Here is a 19,522-nt window from a genome sequence, read left to right on the forward strand (position 1 = left end):
TTATATATAATTTATATTATATATAAATATAATTTTTTTATATATAAATTACACATTTTTCTTAAATATATACAAGCATGTGTGTGTATTTATATATACAAATTTAATTATACACAGTACACACACATATATTATTTAAACACAAACTTTTATTTTGGATGTGATTAATCGCGATTAATCTTTTGACAGCCCTAATTTGCATATTTGCTTTTATATACTCTACCGTTCAAATCTTTGGGGTCAGTAAGATATTATTAAAGAAATTAATACTTTTATTCAACAAGGATGCATCTGTTTCAAATAAATTAGTTTCTTTTGAACTTTCTTTATTCAGAAAAGAATTATGATTTTTTTTTTATCATGGTTTCCACAAAAATATTAAGCAACATACTGTTTTCAACATTAATAATAATAAATGTTCCTTGCGCAGCGAATCAGCATATTACACGGTTTTTCAAAAACATTAAAAAATCTTACAGACCCCAAACTTTTGAATAGTAGTCTTTATCGATATATGCAGGTTTGAGAATCCAGGAGTTCACCAGCTCGTAACACAGTGACATAATATTTTTTGAAACACCATAAACTAATGATGATAATGATTATAAGGAAACAGTTTGGCCAAAAAAAAAAAAAAACTGTTTTAAGTATTTTAAAGTTTCTTGTCATACAACACAAGATCTCAGTCGTCCCACCTGTCTTCAACCATCTCATTCACCAATCAAAAATTATTTTATTAAACCTATTTTTCATGTATTGCTGAAATGTATATGTAGAAATCTTGTAAGTTATGTGTGTTGACATTGTGATGCAACTAAGCAAGTTACATATCTCAGAATGTTCTGTTGTGTTGTAGGTCCAAGAAAATCCTTCCTACCAGAGCAATGACAATGTTACAGGCAGCATGAAGTCTGAAATGAACGTCCTTGAGCCTCTGTATCTATATATTTGTATCTAATGACCCTTTTCCAATAAAGTCTGAAATCTTTGTGTACATGCAGTTTCAAGTGATTGCAGGACGATGCACTTATCAAAGCAGCCAAAGGAGTGTTATTCACATCAGACTAGCTGATAATGATATAATTCAAACCTTTATTGAATATTGTTCATTTTAAAGGCAGGAGATACGTTCTCTATTTGTGTAGGTCAAGGTGCCCTTACAGTTACAAAATTAAAAAAGAAACTGTTAAAAAAAACATGACTTTACATGAGCATATCTATCATTCTATTTCTAGACAGGCAGATTAAAGAACAACCTACAGCTGAACGTATACGTCTGAATAATTTATAGCCGTTCTGTCTTTGAACCAATCAAATGAAAAAGCGATGTGACCTGTCGCCAATCAAAAACACTTTCTCCTTTTCAACCAATCAGAACGCGTCTCGCCGTTCCATCCTCACCAGGCCCTGGTTGACTCAAACCGCGCCTACAACAGGCCCTCGAGTTCCTTTTTCAACCTTCACTGCGAGCACGGTAGCGAGAGGGGCACCTTCAAGCAGGGGTCGATAAAGAACCACTTGTAATATTTATACACACATAAACGAACAATGTCCTTCCTCTCTATCAGCAGACTAGCCCCAAGGCTCCTCAGTTCTAAGGTAGGAAAGTTTTATTTTAAATTGAGTGAGGGAGACACAGGCTGTACCTGGTTAGGTTAGCTTAGCTTAGCTTAGCATAGATTACCGTAGTGACAGACAGCCAGTAATAATAGACCATATCGATCATCTACTTTAGGTCATTTATGCATGAAACATATTCTGTTTTTGTGTCTCCCCCTATAACTCTATATTTAAATCAGTGGCTGTCTTTCAATACCAATTGTGCTTGACTAACGTTACATAGGCTTTCACAAATTTTATCAGACTTTCAAAGCGCACTTCAAGCAAGCTGTCTAAGGAAACGGACAAAATTGAGGCACAGCCAATATAAAGTTGTGTTTTAAGAAAGTTTTCATTCAGCTATGTAAAGATACATGACAAAGAAACCCGTTATATTTGGTTTACTAAGGTGTTTCTGAAGCCCAGTTGCGTAGTTGGCCTCCTTTCACATGAAATTAAACACTTTAACCAGTTTCAGTTGATCTAATGTAACTAAAATTGAACAGTCACTTTGACATCTTCGATCTGCACCTGTTTAGCTGTAGTCTGACAGGTCAGTCTTCTTGTGTTTCTCTGTGGCTGACTTGACCTTCAGGGATTGTATTTGTCATTCATTCATTAATATGTGAATAGTTTGCAGAGTTGCTCAATACCTCAATATAGTTATGTTCTTCTTGGGTATGAACTGCCTTGAACAAAATGTGTGCTGGTGATGTTTAACATGTCACATCTAGATGAGAAAAAGTGTCACTTAGGCCTATATATAACCTAAAGAAACCTGCACTTATCCATATAGCCTACTGTCTCAGTTGTGTCGGCATGAGGTTATGGTAATATAGGTCACTGTGCTCTTGTCATTCAGGGTTAACTCTCCGTCCACACCCCTAGATGACCTGTGTACACCATGAATAGTTTCTCAGCCTTTTCTTCTGCATTGTATTACATTTATGTAATCTGCTGATTATCAGCTCATAAGACAGGAGTGACCAAGGTGCATTTCTGTACAGTACTTGCATAATTTTCGTGTTTTATTGGTAATGTGTTGGACCTTGTTCAGACCTAGTAGTCTGCTTTGCAAACACTTGTAGACTTAAATGACACTGCTGGGAGATTTGCTTAGCTATGTGAATGGATTTTTATGCAATGGTACCATAAAGAGCTGTTCCTAATAAAGCATTCAGTTGGTGTACAACTTATTCAGCACGTCTGACACAGCTGTCCACCTGTCATCTGCTTTGAGTATAGAAAAACAAGGCGTTTCAACTTTCATCTAAACAAAGTCAATAGAGCATTACCTGTCAATCTTTTATACATTTTCCCTTCCTAAAGAAAACTCACAAAGAGTCCTTTTGTCTGTGCAGGATTTCTTCCATATGGTATTACTAGTGATCCCTGCTAACACGCCGACCCTTGTGTCTGTTCTGCATATAGGCTGGCTCTGTAGAATAGTCTGTGCTGGAGTAGTCACAATAGGAAATGAGTGAAAAGTCAACAAGATTGCTAGCTGGCCAGTATCCCTTTGCAAATGCACTAGGCCTATTCTCTGCAGCATTTGTGACGTGGTCCTTACCTTGATGCTGTTTCCAAGGTTATTGTTATATAGCATACATTGCACCATAGGATTTAGTTGTGCATTTCATTTTTTACATTTTTGAACAGTCACAAAAACAGTCACATTTTCCTCCAAAAACGTAATGTAGCATTTTTTTTATTCAAATACATAATTAAAAGCTGAATTAATTAAATGCATATTACATAGTTTTAAAACTACACTGTAAAATAAAAAAGGGATATTTCATAGTAAGTATAATAGTTGTTTTACTTTTGTCAAATTACAACATTATTGTCTTAATTTCTTCACTTGTTAAGTGTTAAACCCTTTAGCTTTTATTTTTTGTGGAAAACTGCAGAGACCTTTTACGTTTTTGTGACATTCTCATTACAAATCTAGAGTAATGTTGTAAACTTCCATAGAAATGTAATTAGTAGGAAACATTGTTATTGAATTGTATTGGTTCATTACATTACGGTTGTGGATATATTGAGAATCACATTTTTTTGTTTCAAATAGAGATCACCATTATCCCATGATTCTGAATAGACAACTAAACAAAATAACGTGTGATTTACTAACAAAAGGTTTTGACAAAATGTTAACTGCTGCAGTCTATTCAAAAATATATTTAATTTAAAATATATATTTTTTTAATTGAAGGAATGATGAACAGATTGAATGAATGATTCAATGACTCACTCCTAAGGAACTTACTTATTTAATTACTTGTGCTGCGTTCCAGTCCACTTTTAGACACGCACTTGCGAACTTCCCTAAGCACTTCCCCTCGGGGGAATCCCCGCCGCCATTCCAATTCATGAAGTGGACGAGGGAAGTTTATGGACAGACCCTCGCTCCCTCGACTTCATATGTACACTTCAGGCACCTATATGTCCCACAATGCAGTACGATTATGACGTCACCACATATCTCGTCTAATCAACACCAAAACAAACAACTCTATGATATATTAATTCTAATTTTTTTAATTGAAAACAACCCAAACACCAATACATTTGGATGCTGCATTAAACAAATTCTTAAAGGGAAAACAAATGTAAATAATAAATCAACTACACAGCTGATTCCAAGTGATCAAGGGCTTAGGACGTTCCAATTCAGCCCGCCGCAGTTTCCGCCAGAAGTGGGCACTCGCAATGACGTACATCCGAGTGAACGAGACGGAGGGAAGTTAGCAAGTGAAGGGCATGACAATTTTGGACTGGAACGCAGCCTTGCTGTAGCTGAGATTTTTGAACAAATCTCTTGAATGAATCTCTTGAATGAATGATTCAATGGCAAATAAATGTTTTAAGTCACTTGTCGCCACCTACTGGTGTCAATGTAATCGATTCAATTGTTATTTGAAGCATCAAGTTCCTTTCAAAAGGTGATTAATTTTGATCGCTAGATTCACTACCGTAGACAGTGTTTATATCCGAACTATAAACTTTAATACCAGTGCTTCTGTGATCATTTGAATGTTTGTAACCCAGAAATAATGATACTGTGTGGTTGAAAATACTGTTTGTGAAGCTGTTTCATACCTTGACGTGTCAACAGCAGCGCAATGCGGATTTGAATGTTCTGCGGCTGTGATCGTACTTGTTAAACATTTAATAGACAGACAGCGGAATCGTTTTCATTTAGGAATTCCGTTACTAGTACAGAGGCTTATGTAATCACCCTCCTCTGCGTTGCACTTGGGTCAAACTAACAGCTGCCAGTATGATCACCTTTCCCACAGATTACACGGCCATAGACTTGAGGGAAGGTCAGAGACAAGCAGTTTCTTATCAGCAACAATAAAGGCCACCCCATAAATGATGATTGACTGATTTGAATGGTTTTCTGGTCACACAGCTACTGTATGTCATGCGAGGTGTGTCAGGCTGCTCTCTATTTCTGTACAAAGAGAAATCTTTAGCTATAGTGCAGATAGAGTGACGGGTGTCTGATGTCGGTGCACTGACTTGCATGGTGATCAGGAGGCTCACGGTGTAGGAAGTATTGGCTTTGCAGTCATTCCCTGTATAATCCAGCTCAATCCCAGTCTTAGTCTGACCCTTAAGGTGAAAGCAAACCAGTATGTGCACTGCAGCCCTGTTTTCTCTGTCTTGTGCTGTTTGTTTTGGATATTAAAGACTGATAGAAAAATAAATAAACGTAAGCTCTTTTCACAGCATTTTTATGCACAATCGATAATATATCAATAATACGTTCAAGGGCAATGTTAGAAAGTAGCCTATGTCAATATTAGTTATTTGATTGTGCATGCTCATTTACTCCTTTTACATTTAAAGGTCCCGTTCTATGCCCCTTTTCACAAGATGTAAAATAAGTCTCTGATGTCCCCAGAGTGTGTATGTGAAGTTTGAGCTCAAAATACCCAACAGATCATTTTTTACAGCATGTTTAAATTGACATTTTTTGGGGCTCAGAAAAACGAGCCGTTTCAGTGTGTCCCCTTTAAATGCAAATGAGGTGCTGCTGGACGACACAGGGGGCGGAGCTTCATGAGCTCGTGCTCAGTCTGTCAGGAAAAATTCATCTCACGGAATGATGATAATATCAGAAACTCAGTAACGGCGTTCATTTCGAGTCGGACAATAATGCCTACAGAGACAGAGTGCTGTATAGAGATGAAACAGGTATGGTTTAGTAGTTTAATTACGGTTATTATAACGTATTTGTCATCTGCTTGTAGGCTATGTATCCATTATTTATTAATAACCTACAAGTCTGCTGTCTGAATGATGATCAAACATGTACTGATGAGTTTAATAAAGTTTATTGTACATCACACAAAAGATGAAGCGTCAGATTTACTTCAGAAAATCACCGTAAGAGCTGAGTAAACACAGTAGGCTAAGTTATAAGAAGTGCGCAAGTAGCCAGTAGAGTTGAGGGAGCATTCCTGTGGGCGGAGGTTAGTCAAGAAACGGTTCTGGTGATGTCACTAATGCAGGATGTAGAGGGGTGTAGTCCAATCGAGCCGTTTTTTGTAGTCAACTTCTGTTAAATAAAATATCTCGCTTGGCATTGAACTTTGAGCTTTATAATTTTACAGATATTATTTATACTCTAACAGCAACATTACACACTAACTAAAGTTTGAAACATGGAATCGCATGCAACGGGACCTTTAAATTGATTAGTGCTTTCTAACGCTTTAATCATTAAAAATGAAAATCATAGTCAATAACACTATTAAATGTAATCTTTTGCAAATCTCAGAAGGAACATCAATTTTTCATACTGTACATTATATTGTCACTTGTAGCAAAATTTATAGAAAAGGCCTGGTATCTGCGGCAAAGTATTTTGTATCCCATATGACAAGCCATCTCTATTTGTATGTGTACTTATTTTTATTGGTTTAGTTATGTTATGTTGGGTTCTGTGTTACGTCACGTGGCTATCTGGAGATAATTGTTAAATTATTACTGTAGTGTCTAATAAGCCCATGAGGACTGGGCACCATGGTGTTTGACACTTAAATAAACCAATCAATCAATGTAGCATTTAAAATAAGTTTTTTGTTTTTAGTGTTTTATTTTGAAATTTTTTTGGACAAAATACTAGTATACAATTTTAAAATCCATTTATCAGTTATCGCCCATTATCATCAAAATAATTATTGGCTTATCAGTATCAGCCAGAATTTTATTGGTGCATCACTATTTTTTAAATTTGCTAAAGAAAATGTGATCACTGCTTCTCTTTGTAATACTCAACGACATGTTGTATTGGGTTGAAGGTAAATTACCCTTTTTTAAGCTAAACATCTTTTCAGTTTCACAACCCATTGCTAAATGCTATAAACAGCTGTGTGTGTATGTGTAGAGGATTAATGATGACTCCAGTGACTTTAATCTGTTAGGAGGAGAATCATCTCCCCAGAAGGCTTGCCAATCTGACCCGGCATTACGTCCGTGCTTGAGTCATTCTGCAGTGGCAGTTTATCTCTGGTCCTGCTGTGTGTCGATGAGACAGGGCTCTTAATCTAAAGCTATATATAGAAATTAAGGATGTATCTTGATGTAGGAAAGGGATGGGCCATACAGGAATAACTCGTCATTCTTCCTGAAGGAATTCTGTAATAGAAATAGCTTGGATCTGTCAGAATCCATTGTGTTCTGTTGCACATGGGCTCCTTTGTGTTCTCGAAATATTGCCATTACATAGCCTATTTCTTAATGCTATAATTAAATTGTATTAGGTCCTATATCTCAGTATTATATTTGTAAGACTGAATCCCACATAAGGTGATCATGATCAATGGCACAGTGGTGAAAGTTTAAGACACACTCACATCTAGTTCTTCTGGCAGTCTTTCTTGTCTATCATGTAATTCGTGTGCTGTACCTCTCTTGGACAGAAATGCTTTACAGATTATGTTGTTTTACATGTAGTAAGCTCTGCATCACTGTAGATGTACACTGTTTTCTGGGCTTTTGACTTCAGACCCAGTTAAAAGCATTTGGTCCAGCAAAATGAATTGTAATAAGAAGCTTTGTAATTTGAGTCCAAAGAAAAAGCATTGCCTTGGCAACTGACACGTTTTGCATTGTGTAACTAAAGTCACCTGCCTTGCAGCTGTCAGCAGACCTTCTGCAGTGAAATCTCTGTTAACCCTGGCTGCTTTGCATCTTTCATCAAAGTCTGTATTTTCTTTTCTCTTCCAGAATGCAGCATGCGTTGTTGTGGCTGCCAGAAATGTCAGCGCATCCACGGTATGTATCTGCATCATTTCAGATCCTGGATCTATAATCACAGCCAGAACCAGACTTCAGATGTTAATTACACTTACTGAGATTAGATCACAACCTTGCTTTTCGAAAGGTTGAGTCACTATCAAATGTCTTCGCATACTTTTTTAGAACCTCAAAAAGCACTTTGTCCATTATAATGCATGTTAGACAGTTATTAAATCTGTTTGTACCGGATTCACTTACCAAACACTGACCTTTTTTCCTTGAACTTGTGCAGAATTTAAAAGATGTCTTGGCAGACCTCGTCCCTAAAGAGCAGAGCAGGATCAAAAACTTCAAACAGCAGCATGGCAAAACTCCAATCGGTCAGATAACGGTGGACATGGTGAGAGAAACATCACTGCACTCACCATTAATGTAAATCATGTCTGGAAGGAATCATGTTTTTATAGTACTTAGGCTAGTCATTTTCGTACTTAAACTCATTTTATTTCAGTTACTTGCCAAAACATACATTGTTCAATGTTCAACATTAAAACAAATTCTAGTCTCTAATATTTTTATTTTTATTTTAACAAACTATTTTTAGTAGTTTTTTTTTTTAACAATCACAACACTGATACAGTAATTCACTTCAACACCACTCACACTTTGCTTATATATCAGAGATTCACTTTTATAAAATGCAATAAGGCTGTGCTGTATTGTACACAACACTTTAATCGTGATATTTACAGTACCTTAATGTTTCTAACCTTTAAGCCCCATTAAGACTCAAATACCCCTTTATCAACACAAATCAGAAATGTTTCCTGGTTACTCATATTTTACTGGATATCATTGAGGATTATCATTAATAATCCTGAAGATGGTAATTTTATTAGTGAAGTAAATCAATTATTATTAATACAATTACTAATATTGTATTCTTTCTTTGTAACTGGCTAGGAGTCATTGGCTTAAATTTAGGATATATTACCCCTTACTCAACCAGGTTCTGTTTCGTCTGCCTGATGACACGAGCAAGTGTTGCCTAACATGCCTGACCAGTTCTATCTCACATGATATGGTGCTGCACACCCCCACAAACACAGTAATATTTTTTTGCCCTCTGATTGGACGCCTGTTTTCTCAAGGACCCTCAGGCTATGGTGTGACTTCTGCTGCTCTCATGGCTGTTCTTTCAGCCGAGTCATGTGGTCTTTGTCTCACTGCCATTTATTCTACATCGCAGACTAAACTGCATCCAACTGGTATAATTACTCAAAATGTGACATGCAAGAAATATAGGGCAGAGAAGTGAGATGGCGGACTGGAAAACATCACAAAAGTGTGATGATAGAACTATCTCAGTAATGCTTGAGTGCTGTTTTTCTGTTCAACAGGTTTATGGAGGAATGAGAGGCATGAAGGGTTTAGTGTACGAGACCTCTGTGCTCGACCCTGATGAGGTGAACACACACACACACACACACACACACACACCAACACACACACACACCATGTGCTGTCAGCCTGGTGTTGTGAAAATGTAGCTTAAACCAGGTTATATTTATTTAAACATTTGTTAATTATAAATAAATGTAATGTCTTTTTTTGTTATGAAATTATGATATTAATAAAAGTCTTAGAAGTAATTTATTACTATTACTATTTTTTTATTATTATTAGAATATAATTTTATTGTTCTTATTTGTTATACATACTATTTTAGTATTTTAATTCAAAACAGACTAAAAGCTCTTGTTTCCCATAAAATGAGCCGTCAATATGCATTTATCCTTGACACGTAACATAGACATTTCAGGTTTTGAAAATGTACCATGAATGATGTCATATGAGCTCATTATTTGCACACAGTGCTGCTGTATGCTAAAAATAGATAGTTGCACCACGGTGCCTTGGATAAATATATACATTGGGTTAGTATTTATCCTACTAACCCCTGAACCCTGTCAGAGTTTGAAGCGCCAGTTCTCCTTGTTTACTTTATTCAGTCAGATGTACTGATGCCCTCCCTGTGTTTATCGATCGCGTCTTTAGGGCATCCGTTTCCGTGGTTACAGCATTCCAGAGTGTCAGCAGCTGTTGCCCAAAGCTGCCGGCGGAGAGGAGCCGCTGCCAGAGGGTCTGTTCTGGCTGCTGATCACAGGACAGGTGCCCACTGATGAGCAGGTGAGGAGGAATTCATTTTCATATTCACTGCAGTGTTACCCGTTAAAGAAATTCAGGGCGCAATAGAGGAAATATCTATTGAGAAACAGAGTTTTGTTCCACCTCTCTTTGCGTAAATCTTAATAGGGGCTTTTGCACCAGAGGATTCATATCGTAGTTCCTTGAATTAATGGTGGAAGTACCTGGTTTTTGGCGTGTTCGCACCGCACTAACTAGGAACGTTTTTAGTTCTAGGAGCTCCTTTTGGGGAAACTTAATTAGCTCCTACTTCAGAGTAGGGTCTAATCTAGTGCAATAAACTACCAGTGACGTAAGTGTATGATGACTGGCTGAATGCACGTGAAACACCAGCACCCACCATTTAAAAAAAAAAGCTGTGTAAACACAGTTTATAGCCTATATATTTACTTCATAAACTAACTCTACGAACATGGAAAACAGTGATTAGAAGGACCTCTCAACCTTAAGCTAAGGAGAAAATCCAACACAACTTTGAGCGGACCAAGCGAAACATGATTATGTATTTATGCCCAGCTAGTGACATTGGGCATCAACTGCACGGCCAACGCTAATACTTTTTCATATACTGTCACTGTCTACTTTCTTTGTATAACAGTTCTGTCTAATAACGTATTAGACAGGACTGTTAAACAAACCGTAAACTAATGAATACGGAGAATGGGAGCGCTGTGTGCTCAGGCTCTGCCGTTCTCAGCGCAGTCAAAATAAGTCACAACAAGTGCGGCTTACGTCACTTCAGAGTTCCTACTAGCAGTGCAAATGCAACCAGGAAAATGGCCCTATGGGAACCACCCTAGTGGCTACAACCCGGTGCGAAAGCCCCTAATATTAACATAAAGGAAAATGTACAGTCTGTCTTTTTTTATCACAAAATAAACCCCAATAAGGTGTTTAGGATTCTGACACAAAACAGAAAAATCATCCCACTTGCATGATTGCTTATCAAAATTATTTTATTGATTAAAACACTTATTTGAGATTTTTTTTTTTAAACTTGTAAGTGATTTTTTTTATTTATTCTTGAGCTTCTAGTTGTTATGTGTATGTGTAAATGTGTGTATCTCCATGTAATAACTTATCACAAAAACCTTTTTCTTCTCTCATTTAACTCCTCAGGTGAGTTGGTTGTCCAAGGAGTGGGCTAAGCGCGCGGCCCTTCCCTCTCATGTGGTGACCATGCTCGACAACTTCCCCACCAACCTGCACCCAATGTCTCAGTTCAGCGCCGCCATCACGGCTCTGAACAGTGAGAGCAGTTTTGCTCGGGCTTACTCTGAGGGAGTTAACAAGGCCAAGTACTGGGAGGTGAGTGGTTGAGAAAATTTGTTCTAGAAAACTTTATTGGTGAAGTTTGTAAAGATAAACCTGATGATAAGAGTAAAATGATATTAATTATTAATGAAATAAGGACTAAGATATTTATTTGCTTATTTATAGTTCGTGTACGAAGACTCAATGGACTTGATCGCCAAGCTCCCCTGTGTGGCGGCCAAGATCTACCGCAACTTGTACCGTGAAGGCAGCAGCATCGGCGCCATCGACTCCAACCTGGACTGGTCACACAACTTCACCAACATGCTGGGCTACAGCGAGCCACAGTTCACAGAACTCATGAGGCTGTACCTCACCATTCACAGGTGATAATTGTGGTAGATTTTTCCTTAAACCTAACTACGTACCCGGGTCTCGTCTACAATCGACATCCCCTAACATATACAGTCGACGTTAGTTTCTCTGGGTCTCGTCTACAGTCGACGTCCCCGTTCAATAATATTTATACTCCAGCGCTGTCGGCCGAGTCACCTAACTAGCTTGCTCCCCTATCTGACTTGCTGCGCAGCAATCAGGGTTTCCGCGGAGTCATAAAAAGCCATAAAATGTCTTAAATTTAATAAGAATAATAAGAATTTTAGGCCATAAAAAGTCATAAAAACGTCCGGATTTTCCATACAAGGTCATAAATTTCATTTAGCCACGTCTTAAATTTATATGCTCGTTCATTCGTTGGTTCTACCATTGCCTTTTCCCCCTGAAAATGCGCTGGCGGCATGTTAAATGCACAGGTTAAATGCGCCAAAAGCGGAACGGTACCTGGTGGAAGTACCTGGTTTTTGGCGTGTTCGCACCGCACTAACTAGGAACGTTTTTAGTTCTAGGAGATTTGAAACGCGCGCCACACGGACCATTTACCCGCTCGGCTCCAAGTCCAAACGGCAGCGCAGCGCGAGCTCAATAGAACTGACACAACGACACTCTGCACAACGATACAGTCAGAAGGCTTTTCGGTCTACAATCTCCCATCATTTATCATGGATTACTTTAACGTTAGCCTAGTAATATTAACTGCACCATGTGGGATATACATATTGAATTTTATTATATTATTAGTGCTGATAATGTATTAAAGGACTAATGGAATATTTACAGTATTTAATAATGTATTTAGGCTACTGTTTTTCATACATTTCCTGAAGATACGTGCCATCAAAGTTAGGCAACACAAACCTGTTTCAAGACTTGACCCCTATTAGCACATGCAGAAACTAAGTAATTATTTTCCCAATAAAGATATTTATTTTGTTAAGGACAAATGACAAATGTTTGAATGTCCTAGACCTCAGATTTGTGAAATGTTCACCTGTTTTAGCAAGTGTTTGTCATTATATTTTCTGACAATAAAGAGTAAAGTTAGTTTAAAACCACAATTAACGCTCTGGTTTCTACAACTTTCACTTAGAAGCAACAGTCTGCCTTAGTTTAAATTGAAAGAAATAAAAATTTGACATTTATCGTGATAATTATCGATATTGACTAATATAAAACAATTATCATGATAATTGTTTTTGGCCATATTGCCCAGCCCTAACTGAAATCTCCCGGTCTATCACAAAAGTGTAGGCCTACATTTAACGAGCCATGGCTCAAAGATGGTGTGTTTAGTAGTTGGCTCAAGCCCATTGCAAATAATCAGTATCAAGCATATTGCATACTGGGTAAGAAGCTGGAGCTTCTTTAAGCATTTAAATAATACATCTTGTTACTGTCAATGAAAGTAGAAAAAAATTTTTTTAAAGGAATTTTAATGAATTTTTCATAATTCGTGTAGGTCATAAATTTAAATCATAATGGTCATAAAAAGGTCTTAAAAAGTCTTAAATTTGACTGACCAAACCCTGCAGAAACCCTGAGCAATAATAAACCAACAGGCTTTAGCAAATGTCCTTTAAATGCTTTAATCACGGCCGAAGGAGATCCCGAGCAGTTCTCAAAGAATCTCCCCAAAAAAGAATAATACATCATGGCTGGAGGATTTCAGACAAATTTCATTGAGAATCCCACCAGCTAACACGAATACAACAGTGTTTAAAGAATAAGGGGTATGTTAAAATGACATGAAACATTACATAATTTCCCCACAATTTGATTGGTTTTCATAGACAAGGCCTCTTGTTACTAGGTAACCACAAGGTTTTAAGTTTAGACATTTGTCTAGTTTCATTTCCCATGTTTGTTATTTTTAAACTCACACAACCAAAGTCACGAGTTTTAGCCAAAAGGGGACACATACATAATTCAAAAACATGATTGTTGTTCCTGCAAGAAAAACAAATGTTAGTTATGATTAATTAAAAAATCCATCACATGACCTATAAACTCACTGACTCATTCGTTATAAACTCCTCCTCCACTGTTAGGTTCTAGGCAGTCATAAGGAATGAGGTCAGCTTGGACTTTTAACCTTTGTGATTGCTCTCAGAAAAGCTCTCTAGTGTTTTCTCGGAGTTGTCAAGCTTTTTGAGAAAAGCTTGTATTTCCAGTGGAGACCTGAATGCACCTGATGTCTATTACCAGACTGGATCATTCATGCCATTAAACATCAATAGCACAAGTAGAATACTGTGAATTGCCTTTTAAAAGGAAAACCATCCACAATCTGACACTGAAAATTATGTGAAGAGCAGTGGTGTAATATTAAAAGCAAACGATTTGCTCTACCTTCCTCTGCAGGAACATGCTGAACAACGTCAAGTAATGTTTTATTTCTACGGCTTGCATTGATCATTGATCAAGATGTGGATTAGCTGTCTGATTAGTGGACGAATAAATAATTGACAGATTAATCAAGATAAGATGTTTAACACACAGCAGTGTTGAATGGGACTTTAGACCGGTGAGACATGCAATCTACGCTAGCAAAAGCAGTTGTCACTTTTATAGCTGAATAAATGGATGCAAATGAAGTACATAAAAAGCCTTAGGTAATAAACTCTTTGAATTAATAATAAAATCTACTAAATAAATATTGTATTTGAAATCCAGTAAAATCCCCAAAACATCTGTGTATTTAAATTCTCTAATAACCGTTAATGGCGTTAAACTGCCACACCTCATGAACTTTACATTTTGAAAAATTATTGTGTGGTACTTAAAAGTTTATTGATCTAGCTTAATCTCCCACTGGCCAGTGACTTTAGACTGTACACGCATTGTTCAGTCAGCAAGGAACAACACCCAACTTACTAGTGTACTTGTTAGGAAAGAAGGGGGATCTGTATAGAATATTAAAATGAATTAAGTCTGCCCTCATGTGGTTGTGTTAGTTTGCCAGTCTACAATCTAGTTTAGTGTCCTTAACCTTGTTGCTTCTGTTTCTCTCCAGTGACCATGAGGGTGGAAACGTCAGCGCACACACTAGTCACCTGGTCGGCAGTGCCCTATCTGACCCCTACCTCTCCTTCAGTGCTGCTATGAATGGCCTGGCCGGACCCCTGCACGGACTGGCCAATCAGGTTTGTGCCTTAATAGCCGCTTTCCGACCGGAGGAACCTTTTCGCAGTTCCTAGAACTATTGCTTAAAGTACCCGGATGTCGACGTGTTTGCAACGCACCAGCACCCGCCATTTTTAAAACAGCTAGAATGTAAACACACAGATTATAGCCTATATATTTACTCCATAAATTTACTATACAAACATGGAAAACAGTGATAGATGGGTCTCTAAACCTTTATGCTGAAGAGAAAATCCAACGCAACTTTGAGGGGACCAAGCCAAACATGATTATGTATATCTGCCCAGCTAGCAACACTGGACATCAACCACACGGCATAGGCTAATAACCTTTTTTTCATATACTGTCTACTTTCTATAACAGTTCTATCTAATAACATCTTAAACAGAACTGTTAGACAGATCGCTAACTAATAAACACAGAGAATACAAGTATTGTTTGCTCTGGCATTCTCAGCGCCGCCAAAATAAAGGTCCGTCGCGCCGTCAAAATAAGTCACCGTGCTTGCGTCACTCCCTTAGCCCTCCTACCAGTTCCTATGGCCACTTGGCCAGTGCGAACCTGGTGCGAACGCAAACAGCAAAACCGAGTTTGGGGGAGAGTAGTTCTTAGAATTGTTTAGAAGTGGACAGTTCCTTGAACTAATTTCCTGTAACTACTTGGTCGGAAAGCGGCTAATGTGCTTCGTGTTGCACAGGACATATGGTTATGAAATACTAACCAGCATTGCATTTCATTCATGCATTTCCTCCTCTGTCCTGTAGGAGGTTCTGGTGTGGCTGACAGCCCTGCAGAAGGAGCTCGGGGGTGAGGTGTCGGATGAGAAAATGAGAGATTACATTTGGAACACACTCAAATCAGGCAGAGTGAGTGCCTTTGATATGTTCCAACTTACTGTTTCAATAGGAAATGCATGAACATACAAAAGAAACTCAGTGCAGATGGATCAAAGTATAATGGATGATTGTTCTCTCTCTCATGTCATTATTCAGGTGGTCCCAGGCTATGGCCACGCTGTGCTGAGGAAGACAGATCCCCGCTACGCCTGTCAACGCGAGTTTGCCCTCAAGCACCTTCCCAATGACCCCATGTTCAAACTGGTAGCTCAACTCTACAAGATCGTACCCAATGTGCTTCTGGAGCAGGGCAAGGCCAAGAACCCATGGCCCAATGTAGATGCTCACAGCGGAGTCCTGTTGCAAGTAAGACACCAGAAATCAGCCGATAATACATATAAATGTGATTTTAAAAGATGATCTGTGGCATTTTAGTACAGGTCTGTATCATTTTTGTCAAGTGCCCCTAAATTATCTTGTATATCTATCTTACCTTTCTGTATGTAAATTATTTATTCTTTTTTTTTTGGTTATTAATTTGAATGTTATTAATTCATTTATCATTTTACCCTATTTTTTGCAGTGAAAATAACATAAAATAACCATATATATTTATATATTTGTCAGAAGTAATTAATATATATGAAACCGGAATTTATAAATATACCTGGTCCTATTACACAGTTCTTTTGAATACTGGATTCTGAATAGTCAAGCATGACATTTTGCACTTAAAAATGTTTTTATAATGACCGCTGTAAACATTTCCCCAGGCAATCGATTTAATGTAGTAGTTTGTCACATATAACTAAAAAAAAGGTTTATTTGTAATGTATATCTAAAAATATGTATTATATATGTATGTAATCTATTAAATACATTTAATTTTTGTATACACTTTAAACAAATAATATCATTTTATTTATATGAATCCTTTTTTTTTTTTGTCCTTTTCTATTTGTACAGTTTACATCTATTTTTCTGTTTGCTCTGAAATCCTCTCATATTTGTACTCTTGTGTTTTGCAGTATTATGGCATGACTGAGATGAACTATTACACTGTGTTGTTCGGCGTATCCCGGGCTTTGGGCGTCCTCGCCCAGCTGGTGTGGAGCAGAGCGCTTGGCTTCCCTCTGGAGCGTCCCAAGTCCATGAGCACGGATGGACTTATTTCTCTAGTTGGGGCCAAATCAGGCTAGAGAGAGAGAGACCATGCCAGCGGAGTGAGAACAGGAAGGGGAGGAGCTTAAACTATTAGAAACAAGCCTCCGGGCTAAGGGATTCAAAGAGACAGTACACTTTTAAATTTCATCTAATAAGGGCCTTTATTAATATAGAACGTCAAGATTACACATCCCATTTACACTCTTATTAGTCTTTCATTCCCAAAACCACATTTACAGCTACATTTTCACAGGAAATGTGTAGACGCATTACACAGTCATCGCTTGTGGTCACTCCTCTTCAGTTTTCCCGCATTTCATACCGATTTTCCAGACCAGCTTGAATGACGCAGCTATGGATGTAGTGGGGTGGGCCGTGTTATTGTCCAAAAACACAGCCGAGAGAGTAAGATATCTTCCCAGAAATCACTTCTCTCCTATTTAAATTAAAGAATGACTTTTGAATACTAGTTAAGAAGAGTTTGTTCACCTGGTATGTAAATAAACCCTTTATCCTCAGCCGTCACACCAACTATTTCAGTTTTAGTCTTGTATTTTTATTCTCCCCAAGATCACTTGAGCCTCTGTTTGTATGAGGAAACGAATCGTCAAAGCCCTGCTCTGAGCCTGTCCGATAATTCGATGAAGTTTGACATTGCGTTCATATAGCTAACATCACGTTTCTCCTTGTAAGAGCACTCCATGGCGGCAAACCGGTCCTCTCTCAATAGAATTGATTCTATGAGTTCAGTTCAACTTGGGAAGCTTGTATATTTGTTTAAAAGGGTACTGCCCCTTTAAGTTATCTCTCATATTGCTCTCTGACTTCAACCAATCGTCTTCATCTTCCTGTATGCACATGTGGTGCCCTTTTTATTTAAACTAATCAGTCCTTCCAATCCCCCCCCCCTTCCCCTTTATTTAATCAGTGGACATATTTGGCTTTGATTTAAAGATTTGTGTCATTTACACAAGTTATTGTAGTCGCAGGTGATTCGTGTACCAACTTGAGAGCAAGTCGAATTTGTGGCATTAATTTGTACGTTCATCCAAGAGCGTTCAAAATCTGCTACCTTTTTACCTGTTTAGAGTTTTAGTTTCCCTTTTTTTTCAGTGTTTTGATGAACGTTGTCTTGTATAAAGAGAAAAGCTTTCATTTTGTGTAGGTATACATAATTTGTGGTTTTATTTATTCATGTAAATATAGTTTGATTGTATGAACTGCATATCAAAACAGTCTCACCATCCCTCACAACCATAATCATCTATAATGACTCATTTAACCCTTTATTTTAAATAAACTATACCTTTAATAGAATTTAAAACATGACTTGTACATCTGATCTGACCTCTGCTGTGGCGCACACGAGTCCTGCTCTCTTGCACGCTTGCTCTCAGGTTGTTTTTTGGATAATCTAGCAGCTGTTTAGGCTAGTCGGTCCATAAGCACTCCAATGGCACTTTCCCCCTCCCCCATCATCATTTTCTGTGGGTTATAACCCCACTCATCTAATAGCGTGAGAATATTTGTCTGGTTTGCCGTGCCCTGTTCCCGTGTGACTGTTTTCATCATGATGTACGTGACTGGGTTATGCTCCGTCGGGTTAATTTAAATAATGAGGAATGTGAATGTGGAGAGAATTGGTTGAAGTCGGATCCACCAGGGAAAAATGGGGAGGGGAACCAGAGAATGGGGTTCAAATGAGTCTGGATTGATTGGGAAAAGAAGCTTAGGTGAACAAAAAAGAAAAAAAAAATGGGAAAACTTGACAAAAAAAAGGAAAACCAATAAATGTTTTTAACAAACCCTTCGAGGATTTTTTTGCTTCTTTTCAACATGAAACACTTTCACTTTCAATGTCTTTATATGCTCAAGATTCTGATATTAATCAAATTTGATCACATTCAGCTGTCCATAATGCAATTGCCAATGTAAACATTAACCCAAGCCAATATTCTGGTTACTAGACACCCAAATAAGAGATACTCTTTAAAAATAAAGGTTCTTTAGTGTTTCCATGTAGAACCTTTAAGGTCCAAGGAAGCTTTTTCCATCGCACAAAATCGAATTCTTTAGATTATAAAATTGGTTCAAGAGCTGTTCACTGAAATGTTCTCAGTGGAACCTCATGTCCTTGCTGTGAAAACCCCTTGATGGAACCCTTCTTTTTAAGAGTGAGCTGGTATATTGCTTTATAATTTTCATATATTTGGAATGTCCACTCTAAAGTAATATTCATTATATTTGCACATGTTCAAATTAGTCAAACAGAAATGCCATATTTCGATAGCTTTGAAACATCTAAACTAAAGGATTAAAGGATTAACCAAAATATAAGGGATAGAGATCACCCAAAAATGAAAACTCTTGTCATTTACTCACCCCTCATGTCACTCCAAACCTCTAAGACTTGCTTTCTTCTGCAGAACACATATTTTGAAGAACATTGGGAACAAAACAACATTAGAGTAGTTTTGTTATTGGTAACTAAAATGTTAAAAATGTCAGTAATTGAAATAAAATATGAATATATGAAAAACTTAGAAATGTTGCCTTTACAACTTACTGAGATTTACTGAAGTTTAATTTAGACTATTTCATAAAAACAACTAACAAAGTATAAAATTATAACTGAAAATGAAAAAAATGCTAATTCAAAATATGGT

At 37.4% G+C, this 19,522-nt stretch overlaps 1 protein-coding gene across 1 annotated transcript; it reads left to right on the forward strand.

The window, feature by feature from the left end:
- The first annotated feature begins 1,442 nt into the window (after nucleotides 1-1,442).
- On the forward strand, nucleotides 1,443-18,666 carry cs (citrate synthase). Its single transcript, XM_081386929.1, has 11 exons — nucleotides 1,443-1,599; nucleotides 7,843-7,890; nucleotides 8,147-8,254; nucleotides 9,255-9,320; nucleotides 9,913-10,044; nucleotides 11,182-11,370; nucleotides 11,503-11,702; nucleotides 14,726-14,855; nucleotides 15,621-15,722; nucleotides 15,849-16,058; nucleotides 16,721-18,666. Exons 1-11 carry the CDS (start codon nucleotides 1,549-1,551, stop codon nucleotides 16,889-16,891), a joined length of 1,407 nt encoding a protein of 468 aa, XP_081243055.1. The 5' UTR covers nucleotides 1,443-1,548; the 3' UTR covers nucleotides 16,892-18,666.
- Nucleotides 18,667-19,522: the final 856 nt, after the last annotated feature.

This window comes from Scardinius erythrophthalmus (assembly GCF_964197995.2).
Source record: "Scardinius erythrophthalmus genome assembly, chromosome: 15".
NCBI classification, from domain to species: Eukaryota; Metazoa; Chordata; class Actinopteri; order Cypriniformes; family Leuciscidae; genus Scardinius; species Scardinius erythrophthalmus.